This window comes from Taeniopygia guttata, chromosome 2 (genome assembly GCF_048771995.1).
Source record: "Taeniopygia guttata chromosome 2, bTaeGut7.mat, whole genome shotgun sequence".
Classification (NCBI taxonomy): domain Eukaryota; kingdom Metazoa; phylum Chordata; class Aves; order Passeriformes; family Estrildidae; genus Taeniopygia; species Taeniopygia guttata.
Window position 1 is genome coordinate 151366895 of NC_133026.1, and position 25582 is coordinate 151392476.

The 25582-nt window shown below is 60.7% G+C and overlaps 1 protein-coding gene across 5 annotated transcripts in view; it reads left to right on the top strand.

The window, feature by feature from the left end:
- CPSF1 (cleavage and polyadenylation specific factor 1) overlaps positions 1–25582 on the top strand; it is a 107766-nt gene that overhangs the window by 77252 nt on the left and 4932 nt on the right. For all 5 annotated transcript variants that reach the window (XM_072925107.1, XM_072925109.1, XM_072925108.1 and 2 more), the window contains 9 exons: positions 224–340; positions 1421–1511; positions 5630–5714; positions 10172–10313; positions 13704–13856; positions 15687–15863; positions 17482–17548; positions 19598–19645; positions 21314–21469. In XM_072925107.1, the coding sequence (XP_072781208.1) occupies positions 224–340; positions 1421–1511; positions 5630–5714; positions 10172–10313; positions 13704–13856; positions 15687–15863; positions 17482–17548; positions 19598–19645; positions 21314–21469 (1036 nt within the window). The remainder of the gene's footprint in view (positions 1–223; positions 341–1420; positions 1512–5629; positions 5715–10171; positions 10314–13703; positions 13857–15686; positions 15864–17481; positions 17549–19597; positions 19646–21313; positions 21470–25582) is intronic.

Sequence of the window (25582 nt, forward strand, 5' to 3'; positions counted from 1 at the left end):
CTTTAGGATATTTTGGGATGACTTTGGGATATTTTGGGGTAATTTTGGGATATTTTGGGTGTTTCAGGGCGAGCTGAGGTTCAGCGTGCTCCCCTGTACCTGTCCTGTGACACACCTGAGCCATTTTGGGGTCACTTTGGGGTGACTTTGGGACATTTTGGGGATATTTTGGGGTAATTTTGGGATATTTTGGGGTAATTTTGGGACATTTTGGGTGTTTCAGGGCGAGCTGAGGATCAGCGTGCTCCCCGCTTACCTGTCCTACGACGCGCCCTGGCCCGTGAGGAAGATCCCCCTGCGCTGCACCGCCCACTACGTCGCCTACCACGTGGAGTCCAAGGTGGGCACACCTGGGCACACCTGGGCACGGTCAGGACACACCTGGGCATGGTCAGAAACACACCTGGGCACACCTGGGCATGGTCAGGAAACACCTGGGCACACCTGGGCAGAGCCAGAACTCATCTGGGCATGGCCAGAAACACACCTGGGCACACCTGGCTATGGTCAGGGCATATCTAGGTATGGCCAGAGCACACCTGGGCACACCTCGGTACATCTGGGTATGGCCAGAAACACACCTGGGCACACCTGGGCATGGCCTGAACACACCTGGGCACACCTGGGCACAGCCAGAAACACACCTGGGCACACCTGGGTGTGGTCAGGGCACATCTGGGCACATCTGGACATGCCCAGAATACACTTGGGCACACCCAGAACACACCTGGGCATGTCCAGGAGACACCCGGAACACACCTGGGCACACCTGGATGCACCTGGGCACACCTGGAACATGTCCTGGACTCACCTGAGCCCACCTAGGACACACCCGGAACACACCTGGGACACACCCGGAACACACCTGGGCACACCCAGGACACACCTGGGCACATCCAGGACACACCCGGAACACACCTGGGCACACCTGAACACACCTGGGCACACCTGGACACACCCAGGACACACCTGGGCACACCTGGAACATGTCCTAGACTCACCTGGGCCCACCTAGGACACACCCAGGACACACCTGGACACACCCAGGACACACCTGGGCACACCTGGGCTTGCCCAGAACACACCTGGGCACACCCAGAACTCTCCAGAACACACCTGGGCACACCTGGAACATGTCCTGGACTCACCTGAGCCTACCTAGGACACACCCAGAACACACCTGGGCACACCCAGGACACACCCAGGACACACCTGAGCACACCAGGACACACCTGGGCACACCTGAACACACCTGGGCACACCCAGAACACACCTGGGCACACCCAGGACACACCTGGGCACACCTGGTGTACACAGTGGCTACAGGTGACTGGCAAGGGGGGGGTCCCAGGTAAACTGGGGGGGTCCTGGGGGTCCCGGGGGACTTTGGGGGGTCTCTGAGGTGTCCCCCCCCCCCCAGGTGTACGCGGTGGCCACCAGCTCCCCCCACCCCTGCACGCGCATCCCCCGCATGACCGGAGAGGAGAAGGAGTTCGAGAGCATCGAGAGAGGTGGGCACACCTGGGCACACTTGGGGGCACCTGGGATACACCTGGGATACACCTGGGATACACCTGGGTGCACCTGGGATACACCTGGGCACACCTGCGGGCACACCTGGGATACACCTGGGGACACCTGGGCACCTGTGGGCACACCTGGGGCACCTGTGGGCACACCTGGGTACAGCTGGGATACACCTGAGATAGATTTGGGCACACCTGGGCACCTGTGGGCACACCTGGGCACACCTGTGGGTACACCTGGGATAGACTTGGGCACACCTGGGCACCTGTGGGCACACCTGGGGGCACCTGGGCACACCTGAGATAGACCTGGGATACACCTGGGGCACCTGGGGGCACACCTGGGGGCACCTGGGCACACCTGGGAGCACCTGGGCACACCTGGGATACACCTGGAGGCACCTGGGGCACACCTGGGGGCACCTGGGATACACCTGGGGGAACCTGGACACACCAGGGTGCACCTGGGATACACCTGGGGCACCTGTGGACACACCTGGGGCACCTGGGATACACCTGGGATACACCTGGGATACACCTGGGATACACCTGGGGGTACCTGGGATACACCTGGGGGTACCTGAGATACACCTGGGATACACATGGGGGCACCTGGGATACATCTGGGGGTACCTGAGATACACCTGGGGGCACCTGGGATACACCTGTGGGCACCTGGGCACACCTGGGGTACACCTGGGGGCACCTGGGCATACCTGGGGGCACCTGGGATACACCTGGGCACGTGTGGGCACACCTGGGCTACACCTGTGGGCACACCTGGGCACCTGTGGGCACACCTGTGGGCACGCCTGGGCACACCTGGGGGCACCTGGGGTACCTGTGGGCACACCTGGGCACACCTGGGATACAGCTGGGGGCACCTGGGATACACCTGAGATAGACTTGGGCACACCTGGGCGCACTCGGGATACACCTGGGTGCACCTGGGGGCACACCTGGGATACACCTGAGTTAGACTTGGGCATACCTGCAGGCACCTGGGCACACCTGGGGGTACCTGAGATAGACCTAGGGGTACCTGGGATACACCTGGGGGCACGTGGGATACACCTGGGATAGACCTGGGATAGACTTGTTCACACCTGGGCACCTGTGGGCACACCTGGGCTACACCTGGGGTACACCTGTGGGCACACCTGGGCACACCTGGGCTACACCTGGGGGCACCTGGGATACACCTGGGATAGACATGGGCACACCTGGTCACCTGTGGGCACATCTGGGGCACCTGGGTTACACCTGCAGGCACCTGGGCACACCTGGGATACACCTGAGATAGACGTGGGCACACCTGGGGGTACCTGGGGTACACCTGGGAGCACCTGGGGACATCCTGAAATCCCTCTGTGTTCCCCCATTCCCAGTGTCCCCAGTCCCGGTGTCCCCAGTGTCCCTGACATGTCCCCTGCCATGTCCCCAGTGTCCCCTTCCCAGTGTCCCCAGTGTCCCCAGTCTGTGTCCCCAGTGTCCCTGACGTGTCCTCATGCTGTGTCCCCAATCCCAGTGTCCCAGTGTCCCCGGTGTCCCCAGTCCCAATGTCACCAGTATTCCCAGTGTCCCCAGTGTCCCCAGTCCGTGTCCCGAGTGTCCCCAATCCCAGTCCCAGGGTCCCTAATGTCCCCAGTGTCCCCAGTCCATGTTCCCAGTATTCCCAGTGTCCCCAGTCCCGGTGTCTCCAATGTCCCCAATCCCGGTGTCCCCAGTCCCAGTGTCCGCAGTCCCAGTGTCCCCAATCCCAGTCCCACTCCATGTCCCCGCTGTCCCTGACGTGTCCCCAGTGTCCCTGGTGTCCCCAGTCCTGGTGTCCCCGCTGTCCCCACTGTCCCTGATGTGTCCCTGACATGTCCCCAGTGTCCCCAGTCCGTGTCCCCAGTGTCCCCAGTATCCCCAGTCCCAGTGTCCCCAGTGTCCCCAGTCCGTGTCCCCGCTGTCCCTGACATGTCTCCAGTGTCCCCAGTGCATGTCTCTGCTGTCCCTGGTGTCCCCAGTGTCCCCAGTCCCAGTCCCAGTGTCCCCAGTCCTGGTGTCCCCAATGTCCCTGACGTGTCCCCACTGTCCCCAATGTCCCCAGTCCATGTCCCCAGTGTCCCCAGTCCATGTCTCTGCTGTCCCTGACGTGTCCCCAGTCTGTGTCCCCGCTGTCCCCACTGTCCCTGGTGTCCCTGATGTGTCCCCAGTGTCCCCAGTGTCCCCAGTCCCAATGTTCCAGTCCCAGTCCCGGTGTCACCAGTGTCCCCAGTATCTCCAGTCCCAGTATTCCCAGTGTCCCCAGTGTCCCCAGTGTCCCCATTCCCAGTATCTCCAGTCCCGGTGTCCCTAACGTGTCCCCAATGTCCCTGGTGTCCCTGAAGTGTCCCCAGTGTTCCCAGTGTCCCCAGTCCCAATGTTCCAGTCCCAGTCCCAGTGTCCCCAGTGTCCCCAGTCCGTGTCCCAGTGTCCCTGACGTGTCCCCGCTGTCCCCAGTGTCCCCAGTGCCAGTGTCCCAAATGTCCCCAATCCCACTGTCCCCAGTGTCCCCAATGCCAGTGTCCCAAATGTCCCCATCCCAGTGTCCCCAGTCCCACTGTCACCAGTATTCCCAGTGTCCCAGTGTCCCCAGTCCGTGTCCCCGCTGTCCCTGCTGTCCCTGACGTGTCCCCAATGTCCCCAGTGTCCCCAATCCTGGTGTCCCCGCTGTCCCTGACATGTCCCTGACGTGTCCCCAGTCCATGTCCCCGCTGTCCCCGCTGTCCCTGACGTGTCCCCAGTGTCCCTAATGTCCCCAGTGTCCCCAATCCCGGTGTCCCCAGTGTCCTCAGTGTCCCTAGTCCCAGTATCCCCAGTATTCCCAGTGTCCCCAGTCCCTGTGTCCCCGATGTCCCCAATCCCGGCGTCCCCAGTGTCCCCAGTGTCCGCAGTCCCAGTGTCCCCAATCCCAGTCCCAGTGTCCCTAATGTCCCCAGTGTCCCCAGTCTGTGTCCCCGCTGTCCCTGACATGTCCCGGTGTCCCCAGTGTCCCTGACGTGTCCCCAATGTCCCCAGTGTCCCCAGTATCCCCAGTCCCAGTGTCCCCAGTGTCCCCACTGTCCCCACTGTCCCCAGTCCGTGTCCCCACTGTCTCCGGTGTCCCTGACGTGTCCCCAGTGTCCCCAGTGTCCCCAGTCCGTGTCCTCAGTGTCCCCAGTCCTGCTGTCCCCACTGTCCCTGACATGTCCCCAGTGTCCCCAGTATCCCCAGTCCCAGTGTCCCTGGTGTCCCCAGTCCTGGTGTCCCTGATGTGTCCCTGCTGTCCCTGATGTGTCCCCAGTGTACCCAGTCCGTGTCCCCACTGTCCCCGCTGTCCCTGATGTGTCCCCAGTGTCCCCAGTGCGCCTAGTCTGTGTCCCCACTGTCCCTGACATGTCCCTGCTGTGTCCCCAGTCCTGCTGTCCCCACTGTCCCTGACATGTCCCCAGTGTCCCCAGTATCCCCAGTCCCAGTGTCCCTGGTGTCCCCAGTCCGTGTCCCTGCTGTCCCCAGTTCATGTCCCCACTGTCCCCGCTGTCCCTGACGTGTCCCCAGTGTCCCCAGTCCGTGTTCCCAGTATTCCCAGTGTCCCCAGTGTCCCCGCTGTCCCCAGTCCCGGTATCCCTGCTGTCCCCAGTGTCCCCAGTGTCCCCAGTCCCACTGTCCCCAGTGTCCCCAGTGCCAGTGTCCCAAATGTCCCCATCCCAGTGTCCCCAGTCTGTGTCCCCGCTGTCCCCACTGTCCCTGGTGTCCCTGATGTGTCCCTAATGTCCCCATCCCAGTGTCCCCAGTCCCAATGTCCCCAGCCCCAGTGTCCCCAGTGTCCCCAGTGTCCCCAGTCCATGTCCCTGCTGTCCCTGGTGTCCCCAGTCCCGGTGTCCCCACTGTCCCCTCTGTCCCTGACATGTCCCCAGTGTCCCCAGTCCCAGTGTCCCCAGTCCATGTCCCCTGTGTCCCTGACATGTCTCCAGTGTCCCCAGTGCATGTCTCTGCTGTCCCTGGTGTCCCCAGTGTCCCCAGTCCCAGTCCCAGTGTCCCCAGTCCTGGTGTCCCCAATGTCCCCACTGTCCCTGACGTGTCCCCACTGTCCCCAGACGAGCGCTACGTGCCCCCCCAGCAGGAGGCGTTCAGCATCCAGCTCATCTCACCCGTCAGCTGGGAGGCCATCCCCAACACCAGGTGGGACCCCAAAAATGTCCTGAATGTCCCCAAAAATGTCCTGAATGTCCCCAAAATCCTGGCTCAGCTGGGAGGCCATCCCCAACACCAGGTGGGACCCCAAAAATGTCCTGAATGTCCCCAAAAATGTCCCCAGGAACCCCGAGGCCATCCCCAACACCAGGTGGGACCCCAAAACTGTCCCCAGGGACCCCAAAAATGTCCCCAGGGACCCCAAAAATGTCCTGGGAACCCCAAAAATGTCCTGAATGTCCCCAAAATCCCGGCTCAGCTGGGGGCCATCCCCAACACCAGGTGGGACCCCAAAAATGTCCCCAAATACCCCAAAAATGTCCCCAGGGACCCCGAGGCCATCCCCAACACCAGGTGGGACCCCAAAATGTCCCCAAGGACCCCAAAAATGTCCCCAAGGACCCCAAAATCCCGGCTCAGCTGGGAGGCCATCCCCAACACCAGGTGGGACCCCAAAAACGTCCTAAATGTCCCCAAAAATGTCCCCAGGAACCCCAAAATCCCGGCTCAGCTGGAGGCCATCCCCAACACCAGGTGGGACCCCAAAATGTCCCCAAGGACCCCAGAAATGTCCTGAATGTCCCCAAAATCCCGGCTCAGCTGGGGGCCATCCCCAACACCAGGTGGGACCCCAAAAATGTCCCCAAATACCCCAAAAATGTCCCCAGGGACCCCAAAAATGTCCCCAGGGACCCCAAAATCCCGGCTCAGCTGGAGGCCATCCCCAACACCAGGTGGGACCCCAAAATTGTCCCCAGGGACCCCAAAAATGTCCCCAAGGACCCCAAAATCCCGGCTCAGCTGGAGGCCATCCCCAACACCAGGTGGGACCCCAAAATGTCCCCAAGGACCCCAAAATGTCCTGAATGTCCCCAAAATCCCGGCTCAGCTGGGGGCCATCCCCAACACCAGGTGGGACCCCAAAATGTCCCCAGGGACCCCAAAATTGTCCCCAGGGACCCCAAAAATGTCCCCAAGGACCCCAAAAATCCCGGCTCAGCTGGGAGGCCATCCCCAACACCAGGTGGGACCCCAAAATGTCCTGAATGTCCCCAAAAATGTCCCCAAGGACCCCAAAAATGTCCCCAGGGACCCCAAAAATGTCCCCAAGGACCCCAAAATCCCGGCTCAGCTGGGGGCCATCCCCAACACCAGGTGGGACCCCAAAATCCCAACGGGAACCCCAAAAATGTCCCCAAGGAACCCAAAAATGTCTCCAAGGACCCCAAAAATGTCCTGGGAACCCCAAAATTCCACTGAGAACCCCAAAATCCCACTGGGAACCCCAAAATGTTACTGGGAATTCCAAAATCCCAACGGGAACCCCAAAATCCCGGCTCAGCTGGGGGCCATCCCCAACACCCGGTGGGACCCCAAAACTGTCCCCAAGGACCCCAAAAATGTCCTGAATGTCCCCAAAATCCCAACGGGAACCCCAAAATCCCAACGGGAACCCCAAAAATCCCAACAGGAACCCCAAAATCCTGGCTCAGCTGGGGGCCATCCTCAACACCAGGTGGGACCCCAAAAATGTCCCCAAGGACCCCAAAAATGTCCCCAGGAACCCCGAGGCCATCCCCAACACCAGGTGGGACTCCAAAACTGTCCTGGGAACCCCAAAACTGTCCCCAGGAACCCCAAAAATGTCCTGAATGTCCCCAAAATCCCGGCTCAGCTGGGGGCTATCCCAAACACCAGGTGGGACCCCAAAAATGTCCCCAGGGACCCCAAAAATGTCCCCAAGGACCCCAAAATCCCGGCTCAGCTGGGGGCCATCCCCAACACCAGGTGGGACCCCAAAAATGTCCTGAATGTCCCCAAAAATGTCCCCAGGGACCCCAAAATCCCGGCTCAGCTGGAGGCCATCCCCAACACCAGGTGGGACCCCAAAACTGTCCCCAAATACCCCAAAAATGTCCCCAAGGACCCCAAAATCCCAACGGGAACCCCAAAATCCCGGCTCAGCTGGGAGGCCATCCCCAACACCAGGTGGGACCCCAAAAACGTCCTGAATGTCCCCAAAAATGTCCTGGGAACCCCAAAATCCCGGCTCAGCTGGGGGCCATCCCCAACACCAGGTGGGACCCCAAAAATGTCCCCAGGGACCCCAAAAATGTCCCCAAGGACCCCAAAATCCCGGCTCAGCTGGGGGCCATCCCCAACACCAGGTGGGACCCCAAAACTGTCCCCAAATACCCCAAAACTGTCCTGAATGTCCCCAAAATCCCGGCTCAGCTGGGGCCATCCCCAACACCAGGTGGGACCCCAAAATGTCCTGAATGTCCCCAAAAATGTCCTGAATGTCCCCAAAATCCCAGCTCAGCTGGGAGCCATCCCCAACACCAGGTGGGACCCCAAAATGTCCTGAATGTCCCCAAAATGTCCCCAGGGACCCCGAGGCCATCCCCAACACCAGGTGGGACCCCAAAATGTCCTGAATGTCCCCAAAAATGTCCCCAAGGACCCCAGAAATCCCAACGGGAACCCCAAAATCCCAACGGGAACCCCAAAAATCCCAACGGGAACCCCAAAAATCCCAACGGGAACCCCAAAATCCCAGCTGGGAGCTCCGGCCCAGGTGTGACCCCAAATGCCAGGGGGGTGCCCCCATGACCCCCCTGGCATCACCTGAGCTCACCTGTGCCCACCTGTGCCCACCTGTGCCCACCTGAGCGCTTCTGTGCCCACGTGAGCTCACCTGAGCTCACCTGTGCCCATCTGAGCTCACCTGTGCCCGCCCACCTGTGCCCACCTGAGCTCACCTGTGCCAACCTGTGCCCACCTGAGCTCTCCTGTGCCCACCTGGACTCACCTGTGCCCACCTGTGCCCACCTGAGCTCACCTGTGCCAACCTGTGCCCACCTGAGCTCTCCTGTGCCCACCTGGACTCACCTGTGCCCACCTGTGCCCACCTGAGCTCACCTGTGCTCACCTGAGCTCATCTGAGCTCACCTGTGCCCACCTGTGCCCACCTGAGCTCACCTGTGCCCATCTGAGCTCACCTGTGCTCACCTGTGCCCACCTGAGCTCACCTGGTCTCACCTGTGCCCACCTGAGCTCACCTGAGCTCACCTGTGCCCACCTGAGCTCACCTGTGCCCACCTGTGCAGGATGGCCCTGGGTGAGCGGGCACACGTCACCTGCATGGGGTGACCTGAGCCCCCTGGGGCATCACCTGAGCCCCCTGGGGTGCCCCTCCATGTCTCACCTGAGCTCACCTGAGCTCACCTGTGCCCACCTGTGCCCACCTGAGCTCACCTGTGCCCACCTGTGCAGGATGGCCCTGGGGGATTGGGCACACGTCACCTGCATGGGGTCACCTGAGCCCCCTGGGGTGCCCACCTGAGCTCACCTGACCTCACCTGGTCCCACCTGTGCCCACCTGTGCCCACCTGTGCAGGATCGCGCTGGAGGAGTGGGAACACGTCACCTGCATGGGGTGACCTGAGCCCCCTGGGGTGCCCCTCTGATTCCACCTGAGCCCACCTGTGCCCACCTGAGCTCACCTGTGCCCACCTGTGCCCACCTGGTCCCACCTGTGCCCACCTGTGCAGGATGGCCCTGGGGGAACGGGCACACGTCACCTGCATGGGGTGACCTGACCCCCCTGGGGCATCACCTGAGCCCCCTGGGGTGCCCCTCTGACCCTACCTGTGCCCACCTGTGCCCACCTGAGCTCACCTGTGCCCACCTGTGCAGGATGGCCCTGGAGGGGTGGGCACACGTCACCTGAATGGGGTCACCTGAGCCCCCTGGGGCATCACCTGAGCCCCCTGGGGTGCCCCTCTGACCTTACCTGTGCCTACCTGTGCCCACCTGTGCTCACCTGTGCAGGATGGCCCTGGAGGGGCGGGCACACGTCACCTGCATGGGGTGACCTGAGCCCCCTGGGGTGCCCCTCTGACCTCACCTGTGCCCATCTGAGCTCACCTGAGCTCACCTGAGCTCACCTGAGCTCACCTGTGCCCACCTGTGCAGGATGGCCCTGGAGGGGCGGGCACACGTCACCTGCATGGAGTCACCTGAGCCCCCTGGGGTGCCCCCCTGAGCTCACCTGTGCCCACCTGAGCCCACCTGAGCTCACCTGTGCCCACCTGTGCAGGATCGCGCTGGAGGAGTGGGAACACGTCACCTGCATGGGGTGACCTGAGCCCCCTGGGGTGCCCCTCTGACCCCACCTGTGCCCACCTGTGCCCACCTGTGCCCACCTGTGCCCACCTGTGCAGGATGGCCCTGGAGGGGTGGGCACATGTCACCTGCGTGGGGTCACCTGAGCCCCCTGGGGCATCACCTGAGCCCCCTGGGGTGCCCCCCTGACCTCACCTGAGCCCCCTGGGGTGCCCCTCTGACCTCACCTGAGCCCCCTGGGGTGCCCCCCTGACCTCACTTGTCCTTACCTGTGCCCACCTGGTCTCACCTGTGCCCACCTGTGCCCACCTGTGCAGGATCGCGCTGGAGGAGTGGGAACACGTCACCTGCATGAAGACGGTGTCGCTGCGCTCCGAGGAGACGGTGTCGGGCCTCAAGGGCTACGTGGCCGTGGGCACCTGCCTGATGCAGGGCGAGGAGGTCACCTGTCGGGGCAGGGTACGGCACACCTGGGCACACCTGGGGCACACCTGGGGGACAGCTGGGACACACCTCGGGGACAGCTGGGCACACCTGGGCACACCTGGGACACACCTCGGGGACACCTGGGCACACCTGGGGCACAGCTGGGCACACCTGGGCACACCTGAGACACACCTGGGGCACCTGGGGTCACACCTGGGCACACCTGGGCACACCTGGGACACACCTGGGTACACCTGGGCACACCTGGGGACACCTTGGGACACACCTGGGTACACCTGGGACACACCTGGGCACACCTGGGCACACCTGGGCACACCTGGGCACACCTGGGGTCACCCCTGTCTGATGCAGGGCGAGGAGGTCACCTGTCGGGGCAGGGTATGGCACACCTGGGGGCACCTGGGCACACCTGGGGTCACACCTGGGCACACCTGGGCACACCTGGGGGCACAGCTGGGGGCACCTGGACACACCTGGGCACACCTGGGGTCACCTGGGCACACCTGGGGGCACCTGGGCACACCTGGGGGCACAGCTGGGGGCACCTGGACACACCTGGGCACACCTGGGCACACCTGGGGGCACAGCTGGGGGCACCTGGACACACCTGGGCACACCTGGGCACACCTGGGGGCACACCTGCCTGATGCAGGGTGAGGAGGTCACCTGTCGGGGCAGGGTATGGCACACCTGGGCACACCTGGGCACACCTGGGGTCACACCTGGACACACCTGGGCACACCTGGGCACACCTGGGGTCACATCTGGGGTCACACCTGCCTGATGCAGGGCGAGGAGGTCACCTGTCGGGGCCGGGTATGGCACACCTGGGCACACCTGGGACACATCTGGGCACACCTGGGCACACCTGGGGGCACCTGGGGGCACACCTGGGGTCACACCTGGGCACACCTGGGCACACCTGGGATACACCTGGGCACACCTGGGGTCACACCTGGGCATACCTGGGCACACCTGGGACGTGTTCTGAGAACCCTGGGGATGCTTTTGGGACACCTGTGAGGCTCGGAAGGTGTTCTGGGGGCACACCTGGAGGGTCTCAGGACACACCTGGGGATGTTCCAGCACACACCTGAGCTGTCCATGGCACACCTGGGCTGTCCCAGGACACACCTGGAGGGTCTCAGGACACACCTGGGGGGTGCCAGGACACACCTGAGGGTTCCAAGACACACCTGGAGTGTCCTGGGACACACCTGGGGATGTCCCAGCCTCACCTGGGCTGTCCATGGCTCACCTGTTGGTGCCTCACCTGCAGATCCTGATCCTGGACATGATCCAGGCGGTGCCAAGGGGGGTGCCAGGACACACCTGGGCACACCTGGGCTCACGTGTGGTGCCTCACCTGCAGATCCTGATCCTGGACATGATCCAGGCGGTGCCAAGGGGGTGCCAAAACACACCTGGGCACACCTGGGCTGTCCGTGGCTCATCTGTGGGTTCCTCACCTGCAGATCCTGGTCCTGGACATGATCCAGGCGGTGCCAGGGGGGGTGCCAGGACACACCCGGGCTGTCCCTGCCTCACCTGGGGATGTCCCAGGACACACCTGGGCTGTCCATGGCTCACCTGTGGGTGCCTCACCTGCAGATCCTGATCCTGGACGTGATCGAGGTGGTGCCAAGGGGGGTGCCAGGACACACCTGGGCTGTCCCTGGCACACCTGGGCTGTCCATGGCACACCTGGGCTGTCCATGGCTCACCTGGAGGGTACCACGACACACCTGGGGCTTTCTATGGCTCACCTGTGGTGCCTCACCTGCAGATCCTGATCCTGGACATGATCCAGGTGGTGCCAGGGGTGGTGCCAGGACACACCTGGGGGGTGCCAGGACACACCTGTCCCATCCCTGCCTCACCTGACCTGCCTCACCTGCAGATCCTGATCCTGGACATGATCCAGGTGGTGCCAGGGGGGTGCCAGGACACACCTGGGCTGTCCATGGCTCACCTGGGCTGTCCCTGGCTCACCTGTTGGTGCCTCACCTGCAGATCCTGATCCTGGACGTGATCCAGGTGGTGCCAAGGGGTGCCAGGACACACCTGGGCTGTCCATGGCTCACCTGTGGTGCCTCACCTGCAGATCCTGATCCTGGACATGATCCAGGTGGTGCCAGGGGTGGTGCCAGGACACACCTGGGGATGTCCCAGCACACACCTGGGCTGTCCATGGCTCACCTGGGCTGTCCATGGCTCACCTGGGCTGTCCGTGGCTCACCTGTTGGTGCCTCACCTGCAGATCCCAATCCTGGACGTGATCCAGGCGGTGCCAAGGGGGGTGCCAGGACACACCTGGGGGGTGCCAGGACACACCTGGGCTGTCCATGGCTCACCTGGAGGGTACCAGGACACACCTGGGCACACCTGGGCTCACCTGTGGTGCCTCACCTGCAGATCCTGATCCTGGACGTGATCCAGGTGGTGCCAGGGCACACCTGGGCACACCTGGGCTCACCTGTGGGTGCCTCACCTGCAGATCCTGATCCTGGACGTGATCCAGGCGGTGCCAAGGGGGGTGCCAGGACACACCTGGGCACACCTGGGCTGTCCATGCCTCACCTGCAGATCCTGATCCTGGACATGATCCAGGCGGTGCCAAGGGGGGTGCCAGGACACACCTGGGCTGTCCCTGGCACACCTGGAGGGTACCAGGACACACCTGGGGATGTCCCAGGACACACCTGGCGCTGTCCATGACACACCTGTCCCATTCCTGGCTCACCTGTGGGTGCCTCACCTGCAGATCCCAATCCTGGCTGTGATCGGGGTGGTGCCAAGGGGGGTGCCAGGACACACCTGGGCTGTCCATGGCTCACCTGGAGGGTACCAGGACACACCTGGGCTGTCCATGGCACACCTGGGCTGTCCATGCCTCACCTGTGGGTGCCTCACCTGCAGATCCTGATCCTGGACATGATCTGGGTGGTGCCAGGACACACCTGGGCACACCTGGGCTCACCTGTGGTGCCTCACCTGCAGATCCTGATCCTGGACATGATCCAGGTGGTGCCAGGGGGGTGCCAGGACACACCTGGGCTGTCCATGGCTCACCTGGGCTGTCCATGGCTCACCTGGAGGGTACCAGGATACACCTGGGGGGTGCCAGAACTCACCTGGGGCTGTCCCAGCACACACCTGGGCCGTCCATCCCACACCTGTCCCGTCCCTGCCTCACCTGTGGGTGCCTCACCTGCAGATCCTGATCCTGGATGTGATCCAGGTGGTGCCAAGGGGGGTGCCAGGACACACCTGGGCACACCTGGGCTCACCTGTGGTGCCTCACCTGCAGATCCTGATCCTGGACGTGATCCAGGTGGTGCCAGGGGGGTGCCAGGACACACCTGGGCACACCTGGGCTCACCTGTCCTGCCTCACCTGCAGATCCTGATCCTGGACGTGATCGAGGTGGTGCCTGAGCCGGGGCAGCCGCTGACCAAGAACAAGTTCAAGGTGCTCTACGAGAAGGAGCAGAAGGGCCCCGTGACCGCCCTGTGCCACTGCCACGGCTACCTGGTGTCTGCCATCGGGCAAAAGGTACCCCCGGGCACACCTGGGCACACCTGGGCACACCTGGGTACAGCTGGGCACACCTGGGCACATCTGGGTACACCTGGGTACACCTGAGATACACCTGGGCACACCTGGGCACACCTGGGGTCACACCTGGGCACACCTGGGCACACACCTGGGCACACCTGGGCACAGCTGGGTACACCTGGGATACACACCTGGGTACACCTGTGCCACTGCCACGGCTACCTGGTGTCAGCCATCGGGCAAAAGGTACCCCTGGGCACACCTGGGCACACCTGAGCACACCTGGGCACACACCTGGGCACACCTGTGCCACTGCCACGGCTACCTGGTGTCTGCCATTGGGCAAAAGGTACCCCCGGGCACACCTGGGCACACCTGGGTACAGCTGGGCACACCTGGGCACAGCTGGGGTACACCTACACACACCTGGGCACACCTGGGCACACCTGGGCACAGCTGGGCACACCTGAGATACACCTGGGCACACCTGGGCACACCTGGGCACACACCTGTGCCACTGCCACGGCTACCTGGTGTCTGCCATCGGGCAAAAGGTACCCCTGGGCACACCTGGGCACACCTGGGTGCAGCTCGGTACACCTGGGTACACCTGGGCACACCTGGGCACACCTGGGCACACCTGGGTACACCTGGGTACACACCTGGGTACACCTGGGCACACCTGGGCACACCTGGGTACAGCTGGGCACACCTGGGCACACCTGAGGACCTCCATGGTGACCTCCATGGGGTTGAGGACCTCCATGGTGACCTTGAGGTGTCCCCCCAGATCTTCCTGTGGAGCCTGAAGGACACCGAGCTGACCTTGGTGGCCACTCAGCATCGGTTGGGTTTGGGCCAATGACCTGAGGGCCACCAAGGAGGTGTTGAAGGCCACCACGGGGTCGAGGACCTCCATGGTGACCTCCATGGGGTTTGAGGACCTCCATGGTGACCTCCATGGGGTCAAGGACCTCCATGGTGACCTCCATGGGGTCGAGGACCTCCATGGTGACCTCCATGGGGTTGAGGACCTCCATGGTGACCTCCATGGGGTGGAGGACCTCCATGGTGACCTCCATGGGGTGGAGGACCTCCATGGTGACCTCCATGGGGTTCGAGGACCTCCATGGTGACCTCGAGGTGTCCCCCCAGATCTTCCTGTGGACCTGAAGGACACTGAGCTGACCTTGGTGGCCACTCAACGTCGGTTGGGTTTGGGCCAATGACCTGAGGGCCACCAGGGAGGTGTTGAAGGCCACCACGGGGTCAAGGACCTCCATGGTGACCTCCATGGGGTTGAGGACCTCCATGGTGACCTCCACGGGGTTGAGGACCTCCATGGTGACCTCCACGGGGTTGAGGACCTCCATGGTGACCTCCATGGGGTCAAGGACCTCCATGATGACCTCCATGGGGGTCAAAAACGTCCATGGTGACCTCCATGGGGTTTGAGGACCTCCATGGTGACCTCCATGGGGTTTGAGGACCTCCATGGTGACCTCCATGGGGTTGAGGACCTCCATGGTGACCTCCATGGGGGTCAAAAACGTCCATGGTGACCTCCATGGGGTCAAGGACCTCCATGGTGACCTCCATGGGGTTTGAGGACCTCCATGGTGACCCCGAGGTGTCCCCCCAGATCTTCCTGTGGAGCCTGAAGGCCAACAAGCCAACCTTGGTGGCCACTCAACATCGGTTGGGTTTGGGCCAATGACCTGAGGGGCCACCAAGGAGGTGTTGAAGGCCACCACGGGGTCGAGGACCTCCATGGTGACCTCCTTGAGGTTCGAGGACCTCCATGGTGACCTCAGGGTGTCCCCCCAGATCTTCCTGTGGAGCCTGAAGGACAACGAGCTGACGGGCATGGCCTTCATCGACACGCAGCTCTACATCCACCAGATGATCAGCGTCAAGAGCTTCATCCTGGCCGCCGACCTGATGAAGAGCATCTCGCTGCTGCGCTACCAGGAGGAGAGCAAGACCCTGTCCCTCGTCAGCCGGGTCAGCCATGGGGCCACCAAAACGTCCTTGGGGCCACCAAACCCACCATGGGGCCACCAAACCCACCATGGGGCCACCAAACCCACCATGGGGCCACCAAACTGTCCTTGGGGCCACCAAACCCACCATGGGGCCACCAAACCCACCATGGGGCCACCAAACCCACCATGGGGCCACCAAACCTCCCTCAGGGCCACCAAACTGTCCATGGGGCCACCAAACCCACCATGGGGCCACCAAACCCACCATGGGGCCACCAAACCCACCATGGGGCCACCAAACTGTCCTTGGGGCCACCAAACCCACCATGGGGCCACCAAACTGTCCATGGGGCCACCAAACTGTCCTTGGGGCCACCAAACCGTCCTTGGGGCCACCAAACCCACCATGGGGCCACCAAACCCACCATGGGGCCACCAAACCCACCATGGGGCCACCAAACCCACCATGGGGCCACCAAACCCACCATGGGCCACCAAACTGTCCTCAGGGCCACCAAACTGTCCATGGGGCCACCAAACCCACCATGGGGCCACCAAACCCACCATGGGGCCACCAAACCCACCATGGGGCCACCAAACCGTCCTCAGGGCCACCAAACCCACCATGGGGCCACCAAACCCACCATGGGGCCACCAAACCCACCATGGGGCCACCAAACCCACCATGGGGCCACCAAACCCACCATGGGGCCACCAAACCTCCCTCGGGGCCACCAAACCCACCATGGGGCCACCAAACACACCATGGGGACACCAAACCCACCATGGGGCCACCAAACCCACCATGGGGCCACCAAACTGTCCTTGGGGCCACCAAACCCACCATGGGGCCACCAAACCCCCACCGGGGACACCTTAAGGTCCTGGGGGACACCTGAGGGACGTGTGGGACATCCAAGGGTTGAGATCTTCAGGGATACCTGGGTGACACCTGAGGGACCTGGGTGACACCTGAGACACCTGGGGACACCTGGGGGACACCTGAGGGTCTTGGGGACACCTGAGGGACACCTGAGGGACCTGGGGACACCTGAGGGACCTGGGGACACCTGAGGGACACCTGAGGGACCTGGGGACACCTGAGGGACACCTGAGGGACCTGGGGACACCTGAGGGACCTGGGGACATCCAAGGGTTGAGCTCTTGGGGGACACCTGGGGGACACCTGAAGGTCCTGGGGGACACCTGAGGGACCTGGGGGGCACCTGAGAGACCTGGGGGACACCTGAGGGACACCTGAAGGACCTGGGGGACACCTGAGGATCCTTGGGGACACCTGAGGGACCTAGGGGACACCTGGGGACACCTAAAAGACCTGGGGACACCTGAGGGATGTGGGGGACACCTGAAGGTCCTGGGGACACCTGAAGGACCTGGGTGACACCTGAGGATCTCAGGTGACACCTGAGTGACTCTGGGGACTCCCAGAGGACCCTCTGAGGTCTCACCCGAGGGTCTGGGGGACACTGAGGATCACCGGGGGGTCCCAGGTGCCACCGGTGACGGTGACGGTGACCGGGGTGTCCCAGGTGCCACCGGTGACGGTGACGGTGACCGGGGTGTCCCAGGTGCCACCGGTGGTGGTGTCGGTGACGGTGACCGGGGTGTCCCCGCAGGACGCCAAGCCGCTGGAGGTCTACAGCGTGGACTTCATGGTGGACGGCAGCCAGCTGGGGTTCCTGGGTACGGCCACGGCCGGGGGGCGGCTGGAGGGGTGGGGTGGGGTGGGGTGGGTGGGTTGGGTTGAGTTTGGGTTGGGTTTGGTTGGATTGGGTTTAGTTTGGGTTGAGGTTGGTTGGGTTTGGTTGGGTTTGGTTGAGTTTTGGTTGGGTTGGGTTGGGTTGAGTTGGGTTGGGTTGGGTTGGGTTTGGTTGGGTTTGGGTTTAGTTTGGGTTTGGTTGGGTTGGGTTGGGGTGGGGTGGGTTGGGTTGGGTTGGGTTGGGTTGAGTTTGGTTGAGTTTGGGTTGGGTTTAGGTTGGGTTGGGTTTGGTTTGGTTCAGTTGAGTTTAGTTGGGTTTGGTTGGGTTTTGTTGGTTTGGATTGGGTTTAGTTGGGTTTGGGTTGAGTTGACTTGGGTTTGGGTTGAGTTGTATTGAGTTTGGTTGGGTTTGGTTGCATTTGGGTTTAGTTGGGTTGAGTTTGGTTTGGTTTGAGTTAGGTTGGGTTGGGTTGAGATTAGTTGGGTTTGGTTGGGTTTTATTGGTTTGGTTAAGTTTGGGTTGGATTTAGTTGGGTTTAGTTGGGTTGGGTTGGGTTGAGTTTGGGTGAGTTTGGGTTGGGTTGGGTTGGGTTTCATTGGGTTGGGTTTCGTTGGTTTGTTTGGGTTTGGGTTGAGTTGGGTTGAGTTTAGTTGGGTTTGGTTTATTTTGGGTTGAGCTTGGGTTGGTTGGGTTGGGTCTGAGTTTGGTTGGGTTGGGTTTGGTTGAGTTTTGGTTGGGTTGGGTTGGGTTTGGGTTGAGTTTGGTTGGGTTTAGTTGGGTTTGGGTTGGGTTTGGATTGAGTTTATTTGGGTTTGGATTGAGTTTATTTGGGTTTCGTTGGGTTTCGTTGGGTTTTGTTGGATTTGGTTTGGGTTGACTTGGGTTGGGTTGAGTTTGGGTTGGGTTTAGGTTGGGTTTTATTGGTTTGGGTTGGTTTGGTTGAGTTTGGGTTGGGTTTGGGTTTAGTTGGGTTGGGTTGGGTTGGATTGAGTTTAGTTGGGTTTGGGTTTAGTTTGGGTTGGGTTGGGTTGAGTTTGGTTGAGTTTGGGTTGGGTTTAGTTGGGTTGAGTTGGGTTTTATTGGTTTGGGTTGAGTTGGGTTGGGTTGGGTTTGGGTTGGGTTGGGTTTGGTTGGGTTTGGGTTTGGTTGGGTTTGGGTTGGGTTTGGTTGAGTTGGGTTGGGTTGGGTTGGGTTGGGTTGGGTTTGGTTGGGTTTGGTTGGGTTTGGTTGAGTTTGGGTTTGGTTGGGTTTGGGTTGGGTTGGGTTTGGTTGGGTTGGGTTGAGTTGGGTTGGGTTGGGTTGGGTTGGGTTTGGTTGGGTTTAGTTGGGTTTGGGTTGGGTTTGGGTTGACTTGGGTTGGGTTGGGTTGGGTTTGGTTGGGTTGGGTTGGGTTTGGTTGAGTTTGGGTTTGGTTGGGTTTGGGTTGGGTTGGGTTTGGTTGGGTTGGGTTGAGTTGGGTTGGGTTGGGTTTGGGTTGGGTTGGGTTTGGTTGGGTTTGGGTGGTTTTGGTTGGGTTTGGGTTGAGTTGTGTTGAGTTTGGTTGGGTTTAGTTGGGTTGGGTTGGGTTTGGGTTTGGTTGGGTTTGGGTTGGATTTAGTTGGGGTTGGGTTGAGTTTGAGTTGGGTTTAGTTGGGTTTGAGTTTAGTTGGGTTTGGTTTGGTTTCATTGGTTTGGATTGAATTTGGGTTGAGTTTGGTTGGGTTTAGTTGGGTTTGGATTGAGTTTGGTTAGGTTGGGTTCAGTTTGGGTTGGGTTTGAGTTGGGTTTGGTTGGATTTTATTGGTTTGGGTTGAGTTTGGGTTGAGTTTGGTTAAGTTTAGTTGAGTTTGGGTTGAGTTTGGTTGGGTTTAGTTTGGTTTAGTTGGGTTTGGGTTGGGTTTGGTTTAAAAATGGCGAGTTTGAGTGGCTTTGGTTGGCTTTGGTTGAGTTTGGGGGGATTTGGGTTGGATTTGGTTAAATTTGTGTTAAATTTGGTTAAATTTGGTTAAATTTGGGTGAATCCGCATTGACTCTGCCACCTCCCGTCCCGCAGTGTCGGATCGGGACCGGAACCTGCTGGTCTACATGTACCTGCCTGAAGGTGAGCGGGGGCGGGGCCGGGGAGCTCAGGTGGGGCCAGGTGGGGCCAGGGGAGCTCAGGTGAGCCCTGGGGCTACCCAGGTGAGCTCAGGCTGAGTTCAGGTGAGCCCAGGTGAGCTCAGGTGGGGCCAGGTGAGCCCAGGTGAGCTCAGGTGAGCTCAGATAAGCTCAGGTGAGCTCAGATAAACTCGGGTGAGCCCAGGTGAGCTCAGGTACCTCAGATAAGCTCAGGTGAGCCCAGGTGAGCTGAGGTTGACTCAGGTGAGCTCAGGTGAGCCCAGGGGGGCCCAGGTGAGCTCAGGTGGGGCCAGGTGACCCCTGGTGATCTCCGGTGAACTCAGATAAGCTCAGGTGAGCTCAGGTGAGCTCAGGTACATCAGATTAGCTCAGGTGAGCCCAGGTGAGCCCAGGAGCTGCCCAGGTGAGCCCTGGGGGCTGCCCAGGTGACCTCAGGTGAGCCCAGCTGAGCTCAGGTGAGCTCCAGTGAGCTCAGGTGAGCCCAGGTGAGCTCAGGTACCTCAGATAAGCCCAGGTGAGCCCAGGTGAGCCCTGGTCAGCCCAGGTGAGCTCAGGTACCTCAGATAAGCTCAGGTGAGCTCAGGTGAGCTCAGGTACATCAGATTAACTCAGGTGAGCCCAGGTGAGCCCAGGAGCTGCTCAGGTGAGCTCAGATAAGCCCAGGTGAGCTCAGGTGACCTCCAGTGAGCTCAGGTGAGCCCAGGTGAGCTCAGGTGGGCCCTGGAGCTGCCCAGGTGAGCTCAGGTACCTCAGATAAGCTCAGGTGAGCCCTGGAGCTGCCCAGGTGAGCCCAGGTGAGCCCAGGTGAGCCCAGGTGATCTCAGTGAGTTTAGGAGAGCTCAGGTGAGCCCAGGTGAGCTCAGGTGACCTCCAGTGAGCTCAGGTGAGCGCAGGTGAGCTCAGGTACCTTAGAGAAGCTCAGGTGAGCTCAGGTGAGCCCTGGAGGCTGCCCAGATAAGCCCAGGTGAGACCAGGTGACTTCCAGTGAGTCTCAGGTGGGGCCAGGTGAGCTCAGGTGGGGCCAGGTGAGCTCAGGTGGGGCCAGGTGAGCTCAGGTGAGCTCAGATGAGCCCTGGAGGCTGCCCAGGTGAGACCAGGTGAGCTCAGATGGGGCCAGGTGAGCTCAGGTGACCTCCAGTGAGGTCAGGTGGGGCCAGGTGAGCTGAGGTAAGCTCAGGTGACCTTCAGTGAGCTCAGGTGAGTCCAGCAGAGCTCAGGCTCAGCTCAGGTGAGCCCAGGTGAGCCCAGACTCAGCTCAGGTGAGCCCAGGTGAGCCCAGGTGAGCCCTGGAGCTGCCCAGGTGAGCCCAGGTGAGCTCAGATACCTCAGATAAGCTCAGGTGAGCTCAGGTGAGCCCAGGTGAGCTCAGGCTGAGTCCAGGTGAGCTCAGATAAGCTGAGGTGAGCTCAGGTGAGCCCTGGAGCTGCTCAGGCGAGCCCAGGTGAGCCCAGGTGAGCTCAGGTGAGCTCAGGTGAGCTCAGGTACCTCAGATAAGCTCAGGTGAGCTCAAGCTAAACTCAGGCTGAGTTCAGGTGAGCTCAGGTACCTCAAATAAGCTCAGGTGACCTCAGGTGAGCCCAGGCTGAGCTCAGGTGAGCCCTGGGGGCCGCCCAGGTGAGCCCAGGTAACCCCAGGTACCCCGTGTCCCCAGCCAAGGAGTCCTTCGGGGGGCTGCGGCTGCTGCGCCGCGCCGACTTCCACGTGGGGGCGCACGTGAACACGTTCTGGCGCACGCCCTGCCGCGGGCACGGCGACGGGCCCAACCGGCGCTCCAGCACCTGGGAGAACAAGCACATCACCTGGTTCGGTGAGACACACCTGGGCACACCTGGGGCACACCTGGGGAGAGGGGGGACACACCTGGGACACACCTGGGGGGTGGGGACACACCTGGGAGAACAAGCACATCACCTGGTTCGGTGAGACACACCTGGGACACACCTGGGACACACCTGGGGGGGCGGGGACACACCTGGGAGAACAAGCACATCACCTGGTTCGGTGAGGGACACCTGGGCACACCTGGGGACAGCTGGGGGGTGGGGATAGACCTCGGACACACCTGGGACACACCTGGGGAGAGGTGGGACACAGCTGGGGGGGTGGGGATACACCTGGGAGAACAAGCACATCACCTGGTTCGGTGAGACACACCTGGGGACACCTGGGGACACACCTGGGGGAGTGGGGACACACCTGGGACACACCTGGGACACACCTGGGGACAGCTGGGGACACCTGGGGGGTGGGGACACACCTGGGACTCAACCGGCGCTCCAGCACCTGGGAGAACAAGCACATCACCTGGTTCGGTGAGGGACACACCTGGGGACAGCTGGGACAGGTGGGACACCTGGGAACACACCTGGGGGGGTGGGGACACACCTGGGCACACCTGGGACACACCTGGGGGGGTGGGGACACACCTGGGAGAACAAGCACATCACCTGGTTTGGTGAGACACACCTGGGGACACACCTGGGACACAGCTGAGGGGTGGGGACACAGCTGGGAGAACAAGCACATCACCTGGTTCGGTGAGGGACACCTGGGGACACACCTGGGGGGGTGGGGACACAGCTGGGACACACCTGGGAGAACAAGCACATCACCTGGTTCGGTGAGGGACACACCTGGGGATACACCTGAGACACACCTGGGGGGTGGGACACACCTGGGAGAACAAGCACATCACCTGGTTCGGTGAGACACACCTGGGGACACACCTGAGATACACCTGGGGGGGTGGGACACACCTGGGACACACCTGGGAGAACAAGCACATCACCTGGTTCGGTGAGGGACACCTGGGGACACACCTGGGACACACCTGGGGGGGTGGGGATAGACCTGGGACACACCTGGGGCACACCTGGGAGAACAAGCACATCACCTGGTTCGGTGAGGGACACCTGGGGACACACCTGAGATACACCTGGGATACACCTGGGACACACCTGCGGGGGTGGGGATAGACCTGGGGATAGACCTGGGACACACCTGGGAGAACAAGCACATCACCTGGTTCGGTGAGACACACCTGGGGACACCTGGGACACACCTGGGGATACACCTGGGGACACCTGGGACACACCTGGGACACACCTGGGACACATCTGGGAGAACAAGCCCATCACCTGGTTCGGTGAGACACACCTGGGGACACACCTGAGATACACCTGGGGACACCTGGGGAGAGGTGGGACACACCTGGGAGAACAAGCACATCACCTGGTTCGGTGAGACACACCTGGGGACAGGTGGGACACACCTGGGGAGGTGGGGACACAACTGGGACACAGCTGGGAGAACAAGCACATCACCTGGTTCGGTGACACACACCTGGGGATACACCTGGGGACAGGTGGGGTGGGTGGGGATAGACCTGGGACACAGCTGGGAGAACAAGCACATCACCTGGTTCGGTGAGGGACACACCTGGGCACACCTGGGACACACCTGGGGGGGTGGGGACACACCTGGGACACACCTGGGGACACCTGGGCACACCTGGGGAGAGGTGGGGATAGACCTGGGAGAACAAGCACATCACCTGGTTCGGTGAGGGACACACCTGGGGACACCTGGGGACACACCTGGGGGGTGGGGACACACCTGGGACACACCTGGGACACACCTGGGGACAGGTGGGACACACCTGGGACACACCTGGGCACACCTGGGCACACCTGGGAGAACAAGCACATCACCTGGTTCGGTGAGACACACCTGGGGACAGGTGGGACACACCTGGGACAGGGGGGGACACACCTGGGAGAACAAGCACATCACCTGGTTCGGTGAGACACACCTGGGGACACCTGGGGACACACCTGGGGGGTGGGACACACCTGGGAGAACAAGCACATCACCTGGTTTGGTGAGGGACACACCTGGGACACACCTGGGACACACCTGGGACACACCTGGGGGGGTGGGGACACACCTGGGACCCAACTGGCGCTCCAGCACCTGGGAGAACAAGCACATCACCTGGTTCGGTGAGACACACCTGGGACACACCTGGGGGGGTGGGGACCCACCTGGGACACACCTGGGAGAACAAGCACATCACCTGGTTCGGTGAGACACACCTGGGGATACACCTGAGATACACCTGGGATACACCTGGGGGGTGGGGACACACCTGGGACACACCTGGGACACACCTGGGACACACCTGGGCACACCTGGGAGAACAAGCACATCACCTGGTTCGGTGAGACACACCTGGGGACACCTGGGATACACCTGGGACGGGTGGGGACACACCTGGGATTTTGGGATTTGAGGTTTGTGGGATTTGGGGAGGGATTTGTATTTTCTGGTCTCTGTTTTTTGGGATTTGGGGTCTCTGGGCTCTGTTTTTTTGGGATTTGGGGTTTCTGGGCTCTGTTTTTTTGGGATTTGGGTCTTTGGGCTGTTTTTTTTTCGGGATTTGGGTTTTTGGGCTCTGTTTTTTTGGGATTTGGGGTTCTGGGGTCGTTTTTTTGGGATTTGGGGTTTCTGGGCTCTGTTTTTTTGGGATTTGGGGTTTTTGGGCTCTGTTTTTCGGGATTTGGGGTTTCTGGGCTGTTTTTTGGGGGATTTGGGTTTTTGGGGTCGTTGTTTTTGGGATTTGGGGTTTCTGGGCTCTTTTTTTTTGGGATTTGGGGTTTCTGGGCTCTGTTTTTTTGGGGTTTGGGGTTTCTGGGCTCTGTTTTTTGGGATTTGGGGTCTCCGGGCTCTGTTTTTTTGGGATTTGGGGGTTTTGGCCTGTGCTTTTTTGGGATTTGGGGGTTCTGGGATCTGTTTTTTGGTATTTGGGTTTCTGGGGTCCGTTTTTTTGGGATTTGGGGTTTCTGGGCTCTGTTTTTTGGGATTTGGGTTTTTGGGCTCTGTTTTTTTTGGGATTTGGGGGTTTTGGGCTCTGTTTTTTTAGGATTTGGGTTTTTGGGGTCTGTTTTTTTGGGATTTGGGGTTTTTGGGCTGGTTTTTCGGGATTTGGGGTTTCTGGGCTCTGTCTTTTGGGATTTGGGGTCTCTGGGCTCTGTTTTTTTGGGATTTGGGTTTCTGGGCTCTGTTTTTTTGGGATTTGGGGTTTCTGGGCTCTGTTTTTTAGGGATTTGGGGTTTCTGGGCTCTGTTTTTTAGGGATTTGGGGTTTCTGGGCTCTGGTTTTTTTTTGGGATTTGGGTTTCTGGGCTCTGTATTTTTGGGATTTGGGGTTTCTGGGCTCTGTTTTTTGGGATTTGGGGTTTTTGGGCTCTGTTTTTTGGGATTTGGGGTTTCTGGGCTCTGTTTTTTGGGATTTGGGGTTTTTGGGCTCTGTTTTTTGGGATTTGGGGTTTCTGGGCTCTGTTTTTTGGGATTTGGGGTTTCAGGGCTCTGGTTTTTTGGGATTTGGGGTTTCTGGGATTGGTGTTTTGGGATTTGGGTTTTTGGGCTCTGGTTTTTTGGGATTTGGGTTTTTGGGGTCGGTGTTTTTGGGGATTTGGGTTTTTGGGGTCGGTGTTTTCGGGATTTGGGGTTTTTGGGGTCAGTTTTTTGGGATTTGGGGTCTCTGGGCTCTGTTTTTCGGGATTTGGGGGTTTTGGGCTCTGTTTTTTGGGATTTGGGGTTTCTGGGCTCTGTTTTTTTGGGATTTGGGGTTTCTGGGCTCTGTTTTTTGGGATTTGGGGTCTCTGGGCTCTGTTTTTCGGGATTTGGGGTTTTTGGGCTCTGTTTTTTGGGATTTGGGGTTTCTGGGCTCTGTTTTTTTGGGGATTTGGGGTTTCTGGGCTCTGTTTTTTTGGGATCTGGGCTGGTTTTTTGGGGTTTTGGGGTTTCTGGGCTCTGCTTTTTTTGGGATTTGGGGTTTCTGGGATTGGTGGTTTTGGGGGTTTGGCGTTTTTGGGATTTGGGGTTTCTGGGGTCGGTTTTTTTGGGATTTGGGTTTTTGG